The 17051-nt window shown below is 44.1% G+C and overlaps 1 protein-coding gene across 4 annotated transcripts in view; it reads right to left on the bottom strand.

Moving 5' to 3' along the window:
- pde1a (phosphodiesterase 1A, calmodulin-dependent) overlaps positions 1-17051 on the bottom strand; it is a 725115-nt gene that overhangs the window by 48285 nt on the left and 659779 nt on the right. For all 4 annotated transcript variants that reach the window (XM_038789235.1, XM_038789236.1, XM_038789237.1 and 1 more), the window contains 2 exons: positions 13176-13296; positions 529-716 (listed from right to left, as the gene is read on the bottom strand). In XM_038789235.1, coding sequence (XP_038645163.1) covers positions 529-716; positions 13176-13296 — 309 coding nt within the window. The remainder of the gene's footprint in view (positions 1-528; positions 717-13175; positions 13297-17051) is intronic.

Genomic DNA, 17051 nt, shown 5'->3' with positions numbered 1-17051 from the left:
CTGGATGTTCATACAGCATGGTGGCACAGTGGTTAACACTGCTGCCTCACAGTGCTAGGATCATGAGTTCAATTCTGGCCTTGGGTGACTGTGTGGAGTTTGCAAGTTCTCCCTGTGTCTACGTGGGTTTTCTCTGGGTGCTCAAGTTTCCTCTTATCACCCAAAGATGTGCAGGTTAGGTGGACTCACCATGCAAAATCGTACCTTAGTGTCCAGCGATGTGCAGTTTAGACAGTTTGGCCAAGCTGAATTATCCCTGAGTGTCTGGCGATGGGCAGGTTAGATGGATTGGCCATAATTCTTCCGTGGGGTTACAGGGATAGGTTGGGGGACCAGGCCTAGGTAGAGTGCTTTTTTTGAGGGTGGGTGATGGACCAAATGGCCTCCTTCTGCACTGTAGGGATTCTATGGTTCTATGGTATGAATCTAAAGGGCATGATTTGCTGGGGTAGCAATCTGATACCTTAAAAGGGTTGTGCTTGTATGGACAGAATGATTAGACACAAAATAAAAATCACCTCCACACACCTTGAATTGCCAATTCTTTCCATTTCTCTTTGTTTTGCTGAATGAGGTCCATCCAGTTCAATTTAAAGCATTTTAGATCCACAGTAGATATGGAATACTCTATGGAACAACCTCCATCTGATGGTACACTCCTTACACTGTGTCTTCTGGTTGAATCCATAGTAGCTCCCACTCCAATTGTGCTGAAACTTTAATGACACAAAAATCATTCATGTGGCATATTACTCAATGACACAGAAACCTTTTAAACTTTAGTTAATTATTTAACAAGGATGACTAACTCTAGCCTATATAAAGTCATGTTTAAAGTGGATCTATTAGTTTCTGTAATGAAAAACATGCACTTAAAAAAACCTCTTTCCTTTGGATCTTGTTCTATCTGATCGTTGACCTTAGGCAGAATTCTCTCAACCCACCTATGGTGGGTTTGGTCCAGGTGGGTGCAGAAAATCTGGTGAGAGCACAGTCAGAAACCCACCAGTGTAAAACTATGTCACAATTCTCCCAATGGCGGGTTAATGGTGGGGTGGTCATCCCGCCGGTAGATGCCTTTGATTTGCATCTCAGGGGGACTGCTCATTAAAAAGCTGTCCAATGTCCTGTCAGGTCTTCCAACCTTGCGGCACACCAGTGGGAGATTATTTCAGTGACAAACTCGATTGCTAAAGAGTGGTATACCCAAGACAACCTTCAGTTCGCCAGAGACTTCAAGATAAATACAACAAATCCGTTCTGCCATAGTGCCGCATTGCTCCTGATGCACTGTTCACCACTCTGTGGGGCAGGCTGCTCCTTGTCTCCATCTTCATGCTAAGGAGATCTTTATGGAAAGCACCATGCTGCTGGACCCATGGACCCTCCTATGTCACCGTCTTGGTTTAGTATTGTGCTTGGGTTTGGGAGTACAGGGGTCTCTTCCCCGTTGGTGCCACCCAACAATGTCTGTCTGGACAGCATTGTGCTGTGGGACTCGTGCAGCCATGGTCTGAAATTCAATCAGGGGTTGTGTGCGAGGTTAAGTGGGCAGGGGAGCAAGTGGTCTGACCAAGTCAAGGGGGGCGGGCAATGTGCAAAGAGGGCGGTGCAAGGAGGGGGGTGCGGTGCAGGGTAAGGGCTCACGATGGTAGACAGCAGGGTAATGAGGTAGTGAAGAAAATAAACAATGGACGGCAGACGGAGGGAAGTTGGACCGTGACAAGCCTGCAATAAAATCCTAGGAGCATGGCAATTGAAGGGATACCGCATTGTTTACTGGAAGAGGATAGATGAAGACTTCAGGGGTGCTGAGTAGGGGTCCAGGTGGGCAATGGGTGTCTCGGAGGTTATAGGCTCGGGGGGATAGTGGTTGAATTGAGGAACTTACTCGAGAAGATGCTAGCCTTTTCCCTCTGGGTTGCTGACATCTTGCACGGTTTGGTGAAGACAGGTGGGCTGGAGAGAGTGATACGAGTGTGGTGGACTGGTATTTAAATATGGCGCCGAAACTTTCAAACCCATCAGCTGAGGGCGGGCGGGCGAATCACCTGCCGCGGGGGGATAGTGGTTGAATTGAGGAACTTACTCGAGAAGATGCTAGCCTTTTCCAGGAGGAAAGTTGCAGGGGAACCTACCCGTGCATAATTAAATATGTTCCAAACACAGAATCTGGCACAGGATCCTGCACTCCTGATTGGTGGGACAGGCACTGCCAGAGCCACCCACCATGCACTTAGTCTCAAAATTGGAGGAAACCGTCCCTTGCTGCCTACTTTCTTGGTCCATTGATTTCTCTTTGCTTCTTTTTTTTTTAAACTTATTATGCCATATCTATCATTTCTTCCACTTTTGCCTCGTTATCTTTTCAATCTGTATTACAATTTAATTTCTCTTTACTCTTTGGCTTTCTGATTCTGTCTAACATTTTTTCAAAGCACCTTTCTGTATTTCATGATATTTTATTTGTCCATTTGCTCATTTCTTGATTTTCCTGCTGTTTGTTTGTCTTATTATTCCACTGGTTGCAGCACTAGCCACCTTTGGCTTACGATTATATTAACTCCGGCCTTTGACTGTCCAGTTCTTCCCTCTGATATGCAACTGAAGCCACAGATCTGATCCTGCACTATGCTTGCTTTGTCCCTTGACTTATCCCTGCCCTCATAATGTCTCAGCTTTGTCCTAGTGACTGTCGATTAAGCCAATCTGATCTGCTGGCTAGGAATTGGCTCTTTATCTGGTCTATTATCTAAGGAAATAAGGGAGAGTATCAAATTGAAGGAAAAAGCATATAAAGTGGCAAAGATTGCTGGGAGATTAGAGGACTGGGAAATCTTTAGGGGGCAACAGAAAGCTACTAAAAAAGCTATAAAGAAGAGTAAGATAGAGTATGAGAGTAAACTTGCTCAGAATATAAAAACAGACAGTAAAAGTTTTTACAAATATATAAGACAAAAAAGAGTGGCTAAGGTAAATATTGGTCCTTTAGAGGATGAGAAGGGAGTTTTAATAATGGGAAATGAGGAAATGGCTGAGGAACTGAACAGGTTTTTTGGGTTGGTCTTCACAGTGGAAGACACAAATAACATGCCAGCGACTGATAGAAATGAGGCTATGACAGGTGAGGACCTTGAGAGGATTGTTATCACTAAGGAGGGAGTGATGGGCAAGCTAATGGGGCTAAAGGTAGACAAGTCTCCTGGCCCTGATGGAATGCATCCCAGAGTGCTAAAAGAGATGGCTAGGGAAATTGCAGATGCACTAGTGATAATTTACCGAAATTCACTAGACTCTGGGGTGGTCCCGGTGGATTGGAAATTAGCAAACGTGACGCCACTGTTTAAAAAAGGAGGTAGGCAGAAAGCAGGAAATTATAGGCCAGTGAGTTTAACTTCGGTAATAGGGAAGATGCTGGAATCTATCATCAAGGAAGAAATTGTGAGGCATCTGGATAGAAATTGTCCCATTGGGCAGACGCAGCATGGGTTCGTTAAAGGCAGGTCATGCCTAACTAATTTAGTGGAATTTTTTGAGGACATTACCAGTGCAGTAGATAACGGGGAGCCGATGGATGTGGTATATCTGGATTTCCAGAAAGCCTTTGACAAGGTGCCACACAAAAGGTTGCTGCATAAGATAAAGATGCATGGCATTAAGGGTAAAGTAGTAGCATGGATAGAGGATTGGTTAATTAATAGAAAGCAAAGAGTTAGGATAAATGGGTGTTTCTCTGGTTGGCAATCAGTAGCTAGTGGTGTCCCTCAGGGATCCGTGTTGGGCCCACAATTGTTCACAATTTACATTGATGATTTGGAGTTGGGGACCAAGGGCAATGTGTCCAAGTTTGCAGATGACACTAAGATGAGTGGTAAAGCGAAAAGTGCAGAGGATACTGGAAGTCTGCAGAGGGATTTGGATAGGTTAAGTGAATGGGCTCGGGTCTGGCAGATGGAATACAATGTTGACAAATGTGAGGTTATCCATTTTGGTAGGAATAACAGCAAACGGGATTATTATTTAAACGATAAAATATTAAAGCATGCCGCTGTTCAGAGAGACTTGGGTGTGCTAGTGCATGAGTCACAGAAGGTTGGTTTACAAGTGCAACAGGTGATTAAGAAGGCAAATGGAATTTTGTCCTTCATTGCTAGAGGGATGGAGTTTAAGACTAGGGAGGTTATGTTGCAATTGTATAAGGTGTTAGTGTGGCCACACCTGGAGTATTGTGTTCAGTTTTGGTCTCCTTACTTGAGAAAGGACGTACTGGCGCTGGAGGGTGTGCAGAGGAGATTCACTAGGTTAATCCCAGAGCTGAAGGGGTTGGATTATGAGGAGAGGTTGAGTAGACTGGGACTGTACTCGTTGGAATTTAGAAGGATGAGGGGGATCTTATAGAAACATTTAAAATTATGAAGGGAATAGATAGGATAGATGCGGGCAGGTTGTTTCCACTGGCGGGTGACAGCAGAACTAGGGGGCATAGCCTCAAAATAAGGGGAAGTAGATTTAGGACTGAGTTTAGGAGGAACTTCTTCACCCAAAGGGTTGTGAATCTATGGAATTCCTTGCCCAGTGAAGCAGTTGAGGCTCCTTCATTACATGTTTTTAAGGTAAAGATAGATAGTTTTTTGAAGAATAAAGGGATTAAGGGTTATGGTGTTCGGGCCGGAAAGTGGAGCTGAGTCCACAAAAGATCAGCCATGATCTAATTGAATGGTGGAGCAGGCTCGAGGGGCCAGATGGCCTACTCCTGCTCCTAGTTCTTATGTTCTTATTAGCCAAGCTGTGGCTCTATCCTCTGATCTACCAAGCTCAAGTCTTGATCATCTCTGTGCATTGTACAATAATTCCCCATTGGCTCTTAGTATTTCCTGACTGTTCCTTCATTCCTTCGCTCTGTCCTCTCCATCTGCCAATTCTATAGGGTTCTGTTTTACAGCTCTGTTTTACAAAACCTCCCAAGTCTGTCTTATCCTTGTCCCAAAGCACATAATCCCCAATCTCTGTAATTTCTCTCCATACCCTGGAAAATTGTACTATAGATAATAAGGCTGATTAAAATGAGGAACTGTCAAAGGGAATTGAAATAACTTTCAAAGGGATGAAATAAATTGCAGAAATTCAAAGCAGCAACAGCAGATATTCAGCTAATTTGATATCCGATACAAAAAGCTGACTCAAGGACTGTCACATAAAAAATGTAAAGGATGACGAATGAATGTTTCACAACTTTGGCATGAACTGGCAAACTACCATTTCAAAAGTATACTTGAAAAATATTTATGTATTTATCGACAAACTGAACATACTTGGGGAACTCTCATTCAGGCACTTGACAAAATAAATTGGGAAACTGCTTATGCGAGCCACTAGGTGGTGGTAAATCATAAATTAACGGTAAATGATTCAGAAAGTTAAAAAGCTCAGTGATCAAATGACTTTTTCCATCCTGCCCTTTAGTACTTACGAATCTATTAAAAAACAATAACATGGGGACAAGGCCTATTTTCACATCTCCATTACACCATACACATACTTAACAGCAGAAAGCAACAAAATAATACATTTGTGAAGTCATCACTGACTGATCACTTCATACTTGATACGCATTTGGAGCCTTCCAATAAAATATAAAACTAACCAGCAAGAATATTATCTGTTTACAAAATCCTTCAAAAACTATTCAAATTGCTCCACACCTCAGAAAACTCTCACAGCATAAAAATAATGTTTTTATTTGTATAGCCCTGGGAGTGCCTGACACTGTCCCCTGGCACTGCTAGTTAGGCATTGCCAGGGTGCTGGGGGCAGTGCTGGGTTGGCAGTGGCAGGGTTGGGTTATCTGGGGACCCCATTGTTGGTTTCCCTTTATGTGTGCGGGTGTGCCCAATGGTTGTTGGGGAGGATTGTGCATGCATTGGGGTGGGGCAGAGACTGTGGCATGGGTGTGGGGAGGTGGGTCAGGTCACCCTGATTCTTGCATGGGGTAGGGGTTGGAGGGTGCCCCAATCTTTCCCTGATGTGGGGTGCTTTCCCTTCTGGAAGTGGGGGATGGGGGTGTTGCCCTTGTCTGTCAGGAGTGCCAATCTCCTTGAGAGGGGGTCCCAATCTCCTTGCAGATGTGCCCTGATCTCCATGGAGGGGGCGGGGAATCTTTAATGTGACTTTTTAAAGGGCATCCAATCTCAGAATTCTACCTTTGCCGGCATGTTTAGGCCCTGCCCGCCCAGCTGGCCATGGTATCCTCGCCAGCACTTTGAAATTGTACAGAGTGTTGTTTAATGAGGCGAGAAAAGGTGTCCGTGAAGCTGCCGAGTTCCACACACCTTTCCTCATCTAATCCAGCACTCGGCAATTTTCAACTCCTACTCAAGTCCGTGCTTTCACAGAGAATCAGCTCCGTATTTATACATTATCAGAATCAGGATTACGTGACTACAGCTTAGTCAGGAATTTGATCAGAAGTACAAACATAAGCAATATCATAAAACAGGCGTCGTCTTGCTGACCTTCCAGGACTCTTTGTCTCATCACTCATACCATTATTTTGTCCTTTGATGGAATATTAAAAAGTCAGAGGAGACTTGTTCCTTCCTGCCCTTATCTTGTTGTATTTAGACTGCCTTGGGTTATGGCGAGTTAGTCTTATCAGAATTTGCGGATCTCAGGCATTTTGGAACAGCTTGACCTTCTCTGATCTTATTCAGGCTTTAGGTCATGCGAAGTCAGCTTTTCTTACATTGTACCACATAGTTGACCAGTTTTTCCCATCATGCCATTACTTATTTTGTACAACATCACATGGTAAGATACTGGGCACAGATGAGCAGAGAATTTAAGTGAGGGCTTGAATGGGCCAGGAACCAAACACTGATTGATCACACAGTCAAATGCTTAGTGCACTGGAAACCCCACAGCACAGCCTGTGTTCAACGGCAAGCAGCACAAAGGAGTCCGGCACCAAATTAACACATAGATGTTCACAGACCTTGAAACCCATCCTTTTGAATGTGATGTAGATGGCCACCTCCACCAGCACACCTGTGGAACCAATCACACTGCAGCATCTAATGGTTATTGCTTCATTTCAGTATCAGCAGTATCCACCCAGCATCGTAGACCTGCAGTAGAAACTCAGACTGAAGACTCCAGATCAGACGATTGCCATCATGGCACTGTTCACCATTCCACCAGGACACCAAGATTGCCAACCAGGGGAAGTGGATCCCTGGTGCATGAACCTGATGCCCCCTCTCAGGATGACAGCATTTGTCCTCCCACCATGGCTATTCCGGCAACACCGCTGCCAGTCTGCCCAAGGTACTCCCTCCAAGGAGGAGATGGTGAAGTCAGAAGGAAGACTTTCTAGGGTAACCGCTGCTCGAGCTGGTCCTGTGAAACCACCTTCAGTTTACTTAAATGAAGAACAGCAGGCTTTCATCAACCAGTGGGGAAGCACCTTATAGGGACAGCAAGATAAGCAAAGGTAGTTGGACCTAGAACACTACCTTGAGAAACACCTGCAGTGATGTTCTGGAACTGAGATGATTGACATGCAACAACCACAACCATCTTCCTTTTGTTCTAAGTAACCAACAGAGAGCTTTCCTCTTGATTCCCATTGACTCTGGATTTGCTAAGGCCTCTTGATGCCACACTCAATCAAATGCATCAGAAGCATATGAGATCTTGAATGTAAGTGATCCCTGAGGCATTGAGGAGCGAGGGGCAGTCAAAGGAGGACCCCATGCAGCTTGTTTGCTCCATCATGGCCCAGGAGTTTGAATGCATGAGCTCTAGCACTGACAGAATGGCCAAAACCTTGGAGAGCCAATTTTTTAAATAATAATTTATAGGATGTGGGCTGTGCTGGCTAAGCCAGCATTTATTGCCCATCCCTAGTTGCCCTTGAGAAGGTGGTGATGAGTTGCCTTCTTGAACCGCTGCAGTCCCTGAGGTTTAAGTACACCTACAGTGCTGTTAGGGAGGGAGTTCCAGGATTTTGACCTATCGACAGTAAAGGAACGGCGATATATTACCAAGTCAGGATCGTGAGTGATTTGAATTCTATCATTATGACTATATCAGGTTGTTGCTTGCCACAGTCTGTGAGTCAGCTCTCCCAATTTTGGCACAAGCCCCCAGATGTTAGTAACGAGGACTTTGCAAGGTCAACAGGGCTGGGTTTGGCGTTGTCATTTCCTCACCTTGGACTTGTCAGTCTCTGCGATGGCACAGAGAATCTTGCCAACTGCATCCTGGCTGGTGGCCTCATTCAGCATGATAAGAATGTCTTGAAAGGGCTGGGGGAGGTGGCGATGCTGATGAGGAGGCCATCCACCTCTCAAAAGGCACAAAGGTTACCTTTGTGATCATGCCAGCCTGCTGATCATCATGAGGCCTGGGATGCCCTTGGCAATCTTTATCAAATGTCTGGACACAAGGATCTCAACAATAACCTCCTTCATTTTCCCCCCTGTCCTCTTCCAAAGAAGAGTGATGTTCTAGGTCCTCCTTTTAATCCAGCTCCAGGCCTATTTCTATCGTCATGTTGTACAGCATGCAGTTAACAACCAATTGCCTGAATAGGCAAAGTCTCCTATAGTACTGAGCTACAGCTAGCTGAATCTTCAGAGGTAAGCTTAATGTCATGAACCTTACTGTGCTCTTCTGGCCTCCTCTCGACCATGCGGCTACATCTGCTGAAACTTCTCCTGCACTCTGTCCATCTGCTCCCATTCCCCCTTACCTGCTGCTCTTTCCTTTACCAAACTTAGCTGCCCAGGTGATGCCAGCAGCCTCATGTACTTCTCAAGGGCCCAATCACTCACTATTCACAAATGTAAGCCTCTCAGCTCTAGTCGTGGCAATTCTGTTACTGGTTGAGCAGCTGCATATTCCCCACTTAAGTATGTTGAACAGTGCATCCACTGTATTTATGATATATCTCAGCCACTGCAATTTCCCTGTGCCTCCTGATTGACAATATAGAAGTTACTCTCAAGTCTTTTAATGAGCTCAATGACGACTTAATGTAGGTTCCCAGTTCCCCACTCCCACCCTCCCTTTGAAATTTGTGATGCCTCTGGAGGTGTCGAGATTGAGTGACATCTTTTGGGAAATTGATTTTCAATGTGCGCTCCCATTCACTGACAACTGAAAATCTAGCCCCTAGATTCCACAGTCAGGGAGAACATTTCCTCAGCATCTGACAAGCCCCTTAATAATTTTATATATTTCAATTAGATCACCTCTCATTCTTCTAAACTCCAGGAAATATAGACCTACTAGTCGACTTCATCTCTCTGCATGGAACATATCAATCACCTTGTCTACCTCATTAATATAGTTTGTAATAGACCTAGTCAACCAATAGTTGTCCTTTGATTTGCCATGATGATTGAAATGGCACCAAGGACTTTAGCTGTATGAATGGATTGTGTCTACCAGCATAATATTTTGGAACTGCTATTTGTGATAATGGGCCAGCTGTACATTGTGGAAGTGGAATCCCTTTTGACTCAGGATTGTGGAAGAGTTGCATGATGGGTCTACTCTGAATGTTGCCAGTATGTGTTCAGAATATCTACAAGGTACTTTACAATATGGTGTATTTCACATTTGAAGAGAGCACATGCAACATTTTAGAACTTTAAGAGGCTTCATAGGGCCCAAAGAATGGGCACCTACAGAACCTAATTTATCCCTTAGTGTCTTCAGAAAAGTCAGGAGGGAAAAGAAGTGAGAATTGAAAATGAAAGTAAATAATAATAATGATGGTGAATATAAGTGTCACTTTGATATCTCAGTTTATTCTGCCATGAGTCTTTCTTCTGAGTTATAAGGTCTTGCATTCAAATCTCCCTCCAAGACTAGAGCTATAATATAGGGCTGGATTTTATGCAGAGGTGATGACCCCATCCCATCTGCCAAGCCACCCACGCTGGTTTACAGGTTTGCTGCAAGTTCATCTCTTTTGGCCAAGAAACACCAAGCTGCTTTTGTGACCTTTGGGCTGTTCACTGGCTCAGGGCAAGACTTCCATTTTCATCTGGAAGGAACCCCTGCCTCTGGGAACCGCTGGTCTATCAGATGGCCAGCATCTCTCTAGTCCCAGAATTGTCATCAGGAGCTGGCAGTCCCCCACCATGCCAAGGGAGGAGCCACAGAGCCGGTTTAGAAAGTTAGTGGGGGACTGTGCCAGGGGCAGTCTGGCAAGTCCTATGAGGGGCCGGAGGAGAAGATTCGAGAGGACGGGAGTGGAGAGGCGTGGCACATGGTAAGGGAAGTGCCTCAGTTGGGTAGGGGTATCCAAACAGGAGATGGCACCACCAGCCCACAAAAAGTCTGCAAATATACAACTACCAATACTGGTAACATGCCAGTGGTAGAGGGAGGAAACTCTTAGGTGGTCAGTAATTGGCCAAGCATGTGTAGCTCATATGACGTCACCACACCACTGTTAAAATACCCTTAGAGACATGCCTCTACCATTGTATCTAATCTTCCACCGTGCCTGGGAGGAAATTTCAGCCCCAGTCTGAGGGAGCACTGTACCGTACTGCTACCTTTTGTCTGTTCCCATTGAACTATTTGAATAGGAGCAGTGAAGGGCTTTGTGTCTTGGTCAACATTTATCTCCCATAAAACACCATCAAAGAGCAGATTAACGTTTTGGGACACAGCAGTGGGCTGAGTTGAGAAGGGGTGGTACCTCTCTATACACTTCCTCTCGGCCAGAACCAATGTTTCCCAGAAGGTACCACACTGAAACAGAAGCAAGGTAGAGAAAGAATGGGCTTAAACAGAGTCATCCTGGTTGAGGGCCTGCAGAGGTAAAAGGATGTGGCAGAGATGACCTGGTGAGCAACCTGAGAGAAAATGTGTTTGGCTTTGAAATTTGTTTGGCACATAACCTCATGTTGGAGTACAAATGAAGACTGAGAACCGGGCCCTGATGGGGCCTTAATTTTCAAAACATGGACATGAGACGCTGTTTCTCTTCTGGGGTTTGATTGCACCGGTAAACAGTGTCGCTATCCAGTTAAAGATATGGGGAGTTAATTAATGTAACGAGCTCGGTTTTTGTTTGTTTGATTTTTGTTTGATTTTGAAGTGGCTCACCTATGTGGAACAGACTTTGTGACAATAGATATACCATCAACATGTTGTTTCCTGAACTCTCATGTTGAAGTGTGGTTAAATTCTCTGCCTACAAAGATCCCAGTACAATGCAATGCTCTTGCTGGTGTTGCAGTATTGTGTCTCTTGTTGTTTCTGAGACTGCCTTGTGCATAATTTGGTTGCCATGTTAACTTCCATTACAAGAGTGATTGTATTTAAAAATATATTCATAATTGGCTCTACAGCACTTTAGTACAATGCGAGGATTTAAAAAGGCACTATCAAAATCTAGGTTCAAGTTCTCTTCCTATTCTGAAGAATATCTAATTCATCCCTGTGATATTGTTCACATTGCTGGAATAAACCTAGTACAATTTTGCCAGTGCTGTAATCTCTATTCATAATAGGACCACTGGAAATAGTACAAAAGCAATGGTGCAGAGCAGTTACAAAAATATTAAATAGCACATTAATTTTCATTCAGTAATGCAGGGGCTGGTTTAGCTCACAAGGCTAAATCGCTGGCTTTTAAAGCAGACCAAGCAGGCCAGCAGCACGGTTCGATTCCCATACCAGCCTCCCCGGACAGGCGCCGGAATGTGGCGACTAGGGGCTTTTCACAGTAACTTCATTGAAGCCTACTCGTGACAACAAGCGATTTTCATTTTCATTCATTTCATGAAATAGAAGATCCTATGTTGCAGTGGCTAGTATCCCTGCCTCAGAGCCAGAAGTTCCAGGTTCAAATCTCACTTCAGGACTTGATGGCTGAGTTAGATACGCTTATAATGCGGCCAAACAGATTGACTATCAATGTAAATCCTTCTAGCGTACACCAATGGCAGGCAGTATGAGCCGGAGCGATTCCTGGTCGGCTATCTGATGGAAAGACATTGGAGACACCGCCATAGCTCCAGGCGAGAATATGCTTGTAAAAATGTGTGTTGTCGCAGCAACTTGGACTCTGGGACTAGTTAGCTGGTGTGGATCAGATTGTTGTCAACAGCGCAGGGTTAAATCCATGTTCTGGTTGTGATGGATTTGGAACCTGCCTCTTTGCCCTACCCATAGTGGAGATACTAATGCCATAGGTCAAACCTGCCTTCGTTCAGTGAACTGAAGACAGGTGCATGAAGTATCTTAAATCCAATGTGTTTCCATGGTATACACAAGCAACACCTGTGAAACACTCTTTCACAACTCAGTGAGGTGCTATTGAGTCACCGCAGAGTCATAAAGGAATTCTCATCATGAATGCACAGGAAGGGATTTTTCAGAATCCAAAGTATTGTTATTGCAGCAAATCAACATCAAAGATTGAAAATTACCATCAACAGCTGCAACTTGTACTTAGATTACTTTTAAAAATATACATAATTTCCATTTTGTCACCTGCACATTCAATTATCTTCTCTCCTTTAGTTCATTCTTTGCCATGTTCCTACACAGTGAGATAGTGAGCAGGCAAAATATGTCTCTGCATACTCATGCTTCGTTTGACGCAGCCATAATGAATCATATGAAAGTTGTGTGGCTTGAATCATTCTCTTATTTTTCCACATATTATTATTCAACTAACATAAAATTCTGATTTTAAAATTCTCAAACGGACTGCAGGTTGTTGCCCAACATCATACCAATGTGTGCAGAGTTTTAATACATTGCATAGACTAGGCCCCTTCAGGGTGTCTCTGGAGAACATTTTCTGCTGAAAGAAAGTATCCCACTTATCACCAAATGTTCTCAGAGTTCCAATTGCCAATACAATACTGTAGTTCCATGATTGACAGGCTTTATGAAGCACAGGATAAAAAAATCAATTTCAAACAAGTAAATCTGCAAACATTCCAGATTTAAATTCTACAAGCATCTTTCATGGAGCTGAGTATTGATGTTCTTACAATCATTGTGGAAAATATTGACTAAAAGTCAAACAGAAACGGGGTTCACATTCCAAAACTGCAATGGAAATGTTGGACTGTAAAGACAATTTGGGAAATTTCTTATATAAAAGTACAATGTGCTGTTTTGAAAATGTTATAACACACCTTTGTCGTCGAAAGTCAGAGGTCTCCGATTGAGAAGCTTCCTCTATAAGAGGAGTTATTATTTTTTCTGCTATATCTGTTAGAACAGAGAATGTTGGCTCCACAATAAAATCAATAAAACCTGTTTGAAATAAAAAGTTCTATATTACTAACAGCTCACAGCTAGATAAACAGATTTCCCTGAATATGAATTAAGGTTTAAACGCAATTGTGTGCTTTTGAATGTCATGACTAACCAACTCCATAAAGTCAGGTTCTGCAGAAATATATGACCTTTAAATTTCTTACAGTATCAAATAGTCAAACATATGAAAAATTAAGCATTATTTATTTTTTATTTTTCCAATTAAGGGGCAATTTAGCGTGGCGAATCCACCTACTCTTTACATCTTTGGTTTGTGGGTGTGAGACCCATGCAGACACGGGAAGAATGTGCAAACTCCACACAGTCTGTGACCCGGGGCCAGGATCAAACCCGGGTCCTCGGCGCCATGAGGCAGCAGTGCTAACCACTGTGCCACCGTGCTGCCCTAAAAATGAAGCATTGTTAAAACAGTCAAATTATATTTGGAACATTCAAAGTACAGAAATTGTAAACATATTAATGATTGGGATTTCACTGATTCTATAACTTGCCATCAAAGGATACCATGTGTAATAACGTAAAAGGCATTGACAGAATGTTACATAGAACATAGAACATAGAACAGTACAGCACAGAACAGGCCCTTCGGCCCTCGATGTTGTGCCGAGCAATGATCACCCTACTTAAACCCACGTAACCCGTATCCCAACAATCCCCCCATTAACCTTACACTACGGGCAATTTAGAATGGCCAATCCACCTAACCCGCACATCTTTGGACTGTGGGAGGAAACCGGAGCACCCGGAGGAAACCCACGCACACACAGGGAGGACGTGCAGACTCCACACAGACAGTGACCCAGCCGGGAATCGAACCTGGGACCCTGGAGCTGTGAAGCATTGATGCTAACCACCATGCTACCGTGAGGCCCCTATCCACTTTTCTGTCTGCCTCAGAAACCTATCAATACGTAAAGATCTGCGGAAGAAAATAGATGCTGCTGCAATGTGAATGCTAAGACGCAGACTAAAAATATCTTTTACAGACTGTAAAACCAATGAAGAGGTGCTTGAAATTGCAAGAGCAAAAATAACTCTTAAAAGTGTCATGCAGGAAAGCAAATGTCAGTGTTTCAGCCATTTGAACAGGGCTAAAAAGCGACAGGGATCTCTTCCAAAAGGCAATGTGGAGGGTGTCATGTTATTATAATGATATAATTGTTGGACTTTTTTTCTGTATGAGACACAAGGCACCAATTGCTCATAAAAGATTTGGTAAACATGCTATGGGTTCATTACATGCTGTGGGTTCATTTATTAAGACTGGGCACATGAGAATAGTTATACATAGGTATGAAACTTAAAGACAACAGAGCTGTGTGTGTGCTCTGCTCAAAACAAAAGTGAACCTAATATTTCATCACATGACATATTTCCCTTCCAGTGATGTCATGCTGATATCCCTTAAAGGTATGTTATAACATCCAGCTTTCTTTTTATAGATCCCTTTCCCCCAAACCAAAGAAGTATAACTATTTACAATACATGTTCCTGTTTCGTTACCATTACATAGGTCCATCACACAAACCCGCTTCCCATCCACTGACTTAATCTGCACCTCCCGCTGCCTTGGGAAAGCGGGCAGCATAATCGAAGACCCCTCCCACCTTACTCACTCTTCCAACTTCTTCCATCGAGCAGGAGATACAAAAGTTTGAGAACGCGCACAAACTGATTCAAAAACAGGTTCTTCCCTGCTGTTACCAGACTCCTAACTGACCCTCTTATGGACTGACCTGATTAACACTACACCCCTGTATGCTTCACCCGATGCCGGTGTCTATGTATTTACATTGTGTAACTTGTGTTGCACTATTATGTATTTTCTTTTCATGTACTAAATGATCTGTTTGAGCTACACATTGAAAAATACTTTTCACTATACCTCCGTACATGTGACAATAAACAAATCCAAATCCAATTCCAAAGAAGCGATGAATCTGCGTTTCTTAAGTGCTTCGGTAATCTGCTGGTACTCCAGATCTTGTAATGGTAACCTTATCTGGAGATTTATTTCATTGCTCACAGTAATATGTGGAATTGTCATTCTTAGATCTTGTTCCTGGTTGCAGTTTGGATCTTGTTCTATATGGTGGTGGATGAGCTAGAATGGAACTGATTTATCCTTGGTTATGCCTAACTTGGTTATGCCTTTGTGTGCAATGACTTCTTCGGACCTTGGCTCCAAACAAATCATTGTCAGCTAGGGTGGCTGCCATATACCTTCTGTGAAATCTTGGATACAAACTTGTTGTCCCAACTGTAAACTTGGCAATTCTCTATTGACATTTTTATTGTGATATCAGACCAGCCATGATCTTATTGAATGGCGGAGCAGAATCGATGAGTCGAATGATCTACTTCTGTTCCTACATCTTAGGGCCTTATGTTACATATTGGTCATCTTTTCTTGTAGTTTTTAAAGTTGTTCTCTAGTTTCTGAGAGAGTAGGATGGGTGAGAATAGGTAAATTGGTACACAATGATCTGCTAAACATAAGCTCTGCTGGTGATGGAATAGTTACACTCAAAGGGTCACTCTCAGATGTAACACTGCAATTTGTAGACTTTGCTTGGTCAATTTACATTTGAGAATTGGCTATTCTCAGAAGGAGGCTATTCGGTCCATCGAGTCTGCACCGGCTCTTGGAAAGAGCACCTCACTTAAGCCCAACCTCCACCCTATCCCCATAACCCAGTAACCGTACTTAACCTTTCTGGACACTAAGAGCAATTTATCGTAGTCAATCCACCTAACCTGCACATCTTTAGACTGCGGGAGGAAACCGGAGCACCCGGAGGAAACCCACGCAGACACGGGGAGAAAGTGCAAACTCCACACAGACGGTGACCCAAGCCAGGAATCGAACCTGGGACCCTGGAGCTGTGAAGCAACTGTGCTAACAACTGTGCTACCGTGCCCCCTACTATGCTACCATGCCCCCCAAATATGCTCCCGAGCCCCCCTTGCATGCCAACAATGGCAGAAAATCCTGATGCTTGGGCAACCTGGTTGACCTGTCCAGGTTGAAGGTGATGTAAATCGAAACCCGGGTCAATGGGACATCCATTGTGGCGCGGATGCACCTGATTTTGGACTTATGCAAAATCCTTCCCACAGGTCCCCGCTCAAAAGGTTGGGTTGGGTTGGGTGGGGTTACTGGGTTACAGGGATAGGATGGGATTGTGGGCTTAGGTAGAGTGCTCTTGCCAAGAGCCAGTGCAGACTCAATGGGCCGAATAGCCTCCTTCTGCACTGTAAGTTCTATGATTCTATGCCCCAGGTCCAGAGGGGGGATCAATGGCACATGTCACCCTCCGAACACCGATTCAACAAGGGTGCCCTTCATCAATAAAAAGGGCTTCCACCGCATGGATATGCAGTTGGTGTGCAACCACCAGCTGCACAGAATGCACGGCTGTGTCCGATTCCCAGGCAGCGTGCACGATGCATACATCCTGGCGTACTCGTCAGTTCGTGGCACATTCAAGGTGCTCCCTTGGGTGAGAGATTGGGCATTGGGCAACAAGGGTTACCCACTGAGGTCATGGCTGACCGAGGCAGAGAGCCATTAGAACGACGCTCATGTAGCAACCAGGAAGGTCATTGAGTGGTGCATTGGCTTGCTCAAGTTGTGCTTCCGATGCCTGGATCACTCTGGTGGGGCACTCCAATATAGTCCTGAGAGAGTCTCAAGCCTCGTGGTGGCCAGCTACGTGCTCCATAACATC

Source organism: Scyliorhinus canicula, chromosome 2 (assembly GCF_902713615.1).
Source record: "Scyliorhinus canicula chromosome 2, sScyCan1.1, whole genome shotgun sequence".
Classification (NCBI taxonomy): domain Eukaryota; kingdom Metazoa; phylum Chordata; class Chondrichthyes; order Carcharhiniformes; family Scyliorhinidae; genus Scyliorhinus; species Scyliorhinus canicula.
Note: the sequence above shows the minus strand (reverse complement) of the source record. Positions and strands in the feature narration are given on the sequence as shown.